General features: G+C 42.8%; 1 protein-coding gene across 1 annotated transcript; it reads right to left on the bottom strand.

Moving 5' to 3' along the window:
* Window positions 1–1,030: 1,030 nt before the first annotated feature.
* On the bottom strand, window positions 1,031–3,603 carry tlx1 (T cell leukemia homeobox 1). The gene is made up of 3 exons (XM_063491914.1): window positions 3,153–3,603; window positions 2,073–2,310; window positions 1,031–1,241 (listed from the first exon to the last, which is right to left on the bottom strand). The coding sequence occupies exons 1-3, from the start codon at window positions 3,601–3,603 to the stop codon at window positions 1,031–1,033; spliced, it is 900 nt and encodes a 299-aa protein (XP_063347984.1).
* Window positions 3,604–4,277: the final 674 nt, after the last annotated feature.

Here is a 4,277-nt window from a genome sequence, read left to right as displayed (position 1 = left end):
GAAAGAAAATATGTGTCAGTGTTCAAAATATGTAACTGTCTCCTGTGTATGAAGAAGCATATCACAGACACACACACACACACACACACACACACACACACACACACACACACACACACACACACACACACACACACACACACACAGTGGGCAAAAAATGAACACATGACAGCTTTTTGTCATTGTTTTTTGGTGTCAGGTCTAAGATCCTTTGCTTTACAGTGGTGAAAATACAGTCTGTAAAACCCTTTTACAAAAATAAGAGAAAAGAAAATGTAATATGAGCTAAACTGTGGTGAAAAGTATGTTTTTTGTTAAACGTACTTGTAAAGTGCCATGGTATTTGTTCCCCCATTAATGGGATGATTTTTGACGATATATAGCCTAGCTACAGTAAGACGGGGTGAAACACACAGGTTTACTCTTTTCACTCTCGCTGTTATTCATCTCAGGTGATAAAATAAGTGCTCTTTTATGCTGCAGTAAGCCAAAATTCATTTCGTATGCATGACATAGTGTAGGATAATATGGAACACAAAAAGGTGAAAACTTGTGTCCAGCAACACAAGTCAACAGATTAAAAGTCGCAGTTACATCACAAACTGCTGTGAGGGGCTGGATAGACACTGATTGCAGAAGCATATTCTTTTTGTAAGAGACCCCATATGAAAATACGTTATTTAGCCATTAATCATTTAGTCTCTTTTAGGAAATTACAGTAGCTACAACAACTCTTCGATGCCACTCTGTCACACTGTCCATCAGTACTCCTCCAAATTATTCCCAAAGATTAAACCTTGGTGTCTGCAGGGCTGGATTCACTCCAGACCACTGAAGGATCCACCTCAGACTGTGATCCCCATTAAGAGCGAGTAGTGCTGGGGGACTCTGTCTGATGACGCTTCAATGTCTATCTGACAGTAGATGGGTGACAACAAGAACAGGGACATGACCTTGCATGTAAGCTTTAGCCAGCTTCTCTGCTATTAAGCAGTCTCTCGGACACCCTGCTGGATGGTTTGTGCTGATTCTACTCGCAGGCAGTTACGCTGCTTATCTTTGCGGTATTCTCGTTCCATGGCTGCAGGCTCTGCAGGGCAAATAGAGAGCTGTTCTGTAGGCACAGCGGGTCCGGGGTCACGGGTTGGTTGATCGTCTTCTGGAAGGCCTCCTGCTGCAGCTGCATGAGGATCCGATTGGCCTGCTGCCGCTCAGCCTCCCGCTCTTCCGCCGTTTGCCGTCTGTATCAACAACAGAGTGACATGAAATCGAGCACAGATTCAGCACAATGTACAAGCACGAGCTGTGACACTCCGGTGGATCAGAATTAGGCTACATCAGTTTGTTTTGGGAGACACACAGAGAATTTGGCGAGTCAGGCTATATGTTTTCATGTAGCTCAAATGTCTAACTAAAATAGGCTAATGCAAACAGTTTCTTTCAAATATCAGTGATGTTTGATCTTTAATAGTTATTATTATGAAAATGTTTTCTGTTGCTGAATTTGCTCTTAAAAATGTAGAAATGGGAAAGTGGTATTAAAAGCCTTTCCTGAGCTTTTCTGTGACACAGAAAATGATTATTTCTAGGACAAAAAAAGATTTCTACAGACAGAGAAGTGTTCTACAATATTACCATATTTTAATAGTCACAGAACCGGAAATCTTCACAGAGTGCCTGTTTCAGTGTCTCCAAGTTGAGCTATATACATGCCAGTAGCTATTAGTAGGCTAATTTCATTTTAATTAATTTGTTCAATGGCCTTGTCAAATTGGGAGGAAGTTTTCTGTCAGGCACTTCACCACAATCCTGCAATGAAATTAAGCTACACAGCCTCTACGTGGCCTCTATGAGGATTTAAGGTAAATGTGCAAATAAGAACACAACACGATAACGTCACAAAAGGGAAACTCATGGTGAAGTATCTGGATCCAACGAGACCTTTAAAAAACACAGATGGTTTTCCTGACATCCCCTAGGAATCAAATAGACACGCAGTCTTTGATAAAGAATGCCTGTTCAGCGCATGTTCGGTAGATTTTGTACAAACGCGTATATACTGGTAACTTCACCTCCACTTGGTGCGTCTGTTTTGGAACCAGGTTTTGACTTGTGCGTCGGTCATCTTCAGTGCTTTGGCCAGCGCAGCACGTTCAGCCGACGCCAGGTACTTCTGCCGGTGAAAGCGTTTCTCCAGCTCACAGATCTGCAAGCGGGTGAAGGACGTCCGGGGCTTTTTCTTTTTCGGCGGTGTCCGGTTCTGATAAGGGTGACCTACACGACGTGTTACAGTGAGGGGTGAGAGGGACACTAAACAGGAGAGAAGGGCAGAAGGACGAGAAAGGAAAGGACAGGATGAGACAGGACAGGGAAGCAGGATATGCAGGGCAAAAAGAAACCGAGAGCGCACCAGCAGCGTAGCAGGAGAAAAAGCAGCTCCGTAAAAATAAATAAAACTATTACAAATATCACACATATCAATAATTTTTTTAATATAATGCAGAAATCATTTTTTTAAATTATATATATATATATATATATATATATATATATATATATATATATATATATATATATATATATATATATTAATTCAGGGATTGAATTGGTTAAAAACCATGATCAAACCACTTATCATATCCACATTGCCTTACGGTAAATCAGCCACATATTTAGTTATAAACAAAATTATATTTTTAAAATTTAAAACCAATAGTTTTATATTAGAAACACGGTGCAGTTACTAAACAGAGGTCTAAAATTCCGGGCCGGCGGAGCGGCTCCATAAACACAGAGAGGCAGCCACAGGTTTTCAACAGTCACCCGGATTTCTGTCTATGTACAAATTACTGCTGAGAATAACTGATTCTTCTCTTTTCCCCCCGTTTTATTGTAAGGGGACATTTGCTTTTAATTAAAAAGTACCGCGAGTTTAAACTAACGTTTAGTATTGCTATTTTATCCTCTCTCTCTCTCTCCCACACACACACTCATATTATTCTTTTTTTAAATTTTAAACAATGAATAATCGGGCTACAAAATGAAGAGAGACGAGAAACCGCAAAACAGTCTGCCAGGTACATTTACATTTTAATTATAGGAAGGACCAATGAATACTACTTCTAATTCTAATAATAATAATAAGTGGATACCTGTGAATCTGTCTTTAGTGTAGCGTCGATTGCTCTCCATCCATGGGAACGTGAGCGCTGTCAGGTTGTTGATGGTCCCGCTCATCGCAGGCATGGAAGAGTTCCCGGCGCTCAGAGGCCGGTGAGCGGGGACACGGATGACCCCGGCGGAGTTGACGTTAGCACTGTTCATATTCACGCCCATACTCATTTGATAAGCACTGCCGAGGGAAGACATCCCGCACGCGCTGCCGGTGCCGTTATATCCGCTGTTGTTGCACGTGAAACCTCCATTCACGCCGCCGCTCGCGCCGCTGTTGTAGGCCAGGTGTCCGTAGTCCGGCTCGTGCATCCTCGTGCCTAACATGCAGCTTTGCTCCACGTTGCTGAGGATCTGATCGATGCCGAAACTGATGGACTCCACTTGCGCGTGCTGCTGCAGGTGCGCCCCCAGTATCCCTATGTGATCCATGGCCTCCACGAGCCGCCGCGAGCCCCCGCTCCTGCGCGAGGAATTTAGGCTGCTTCACGCGCCACTTCCTGAACTCTACTGTTTGTGCTCACGCGAGCTCCGGTAGTTCTAGTGCATGCGTCTTTCTGTATGCGTCTGCAGGAGAACCCCAACACCCCCACATCCCATACTCCCCTCCCAGCGCACGAGGACACCAGTCAAACTGCCAGAGATTAGACAGAGATGAAGATCCAGTTTCAGGCCTGCGAGCTCAACTGGTTAAATAGGCTACAGCGCTCTAAAACACAAATTAACAGCCGCACACGATCAGTTGGAAACAATTGAAGATGTTTATGCTTTTGGCACTTTTTTTGGACATTTACTGTGCGGGCCTTCAGGCCTTCAGCCGAATATTTAGCTTCACAACCTGAAACAAACCGTTTGTGCTTCTTTCTTCATTCTCTGACGTTAAATTCAGTACTGTTTTCATTTGTTCTAGTGCTGGTGTGAATTCCCGCAGTGAAAAGATTGCAAATTCGGTTTGGGTCATTTTCTCCCAGCTGCGCTAAGAGAAACTGTAGAAATATGAATGAAAAAACAAAAACGACATTTTTTTTTTTTTGCTTAAGGGAATTTGAGTAGCATTTACACATTCTTCGTTTTTTTTAAACATTTCAAACATTTATCTCAGCAAC

Source organism: Pelmatolapia mariae, linkage group LG13, assembly GCF_036321145.2.
Source record: "Pelmatolapia mariae isolate MD_Pm_ZW linkage group LG13, Pm_UMD_F_2, whole genome shotgun sequence".
Lineage (NCBI taxonomy): Eukaryota > Metazoa > Chordata > Actinopteri > Cichliformes > Cichlidae > Pelmatolapia > Pelmatolapia mariae.
The sequence above is the reverse complement of the archived record's forward strand: the minus strand, read 5'-3'. Positions and strand labels throughout refer to the sequence as shown.

Bases quoted from the DNA above. Each gene is read 5' to 3' on its own strand.
- tlx1 (XM_063491914.1), bottom strand. From the start codon at position 3,603: ATGGATCACATAGGGATACTGGGGGCGCACCTGCAGCAGCACGCGCAA. The intron at 2,311-3,152 runs GTATCCACTTAT...TCTCCTGTTTAG, and splicing joins CACTAAAGACAGATTCACAG to TGTCCCTCTCACCCCTCACT. The intron at 1,242-2,072 runs GTGAAGTTACCA...TTGTTGATACAG, and splicing joins AACAGACGCACCAAGTGGAG to ACGGCAAACGGCGGAAGAGC.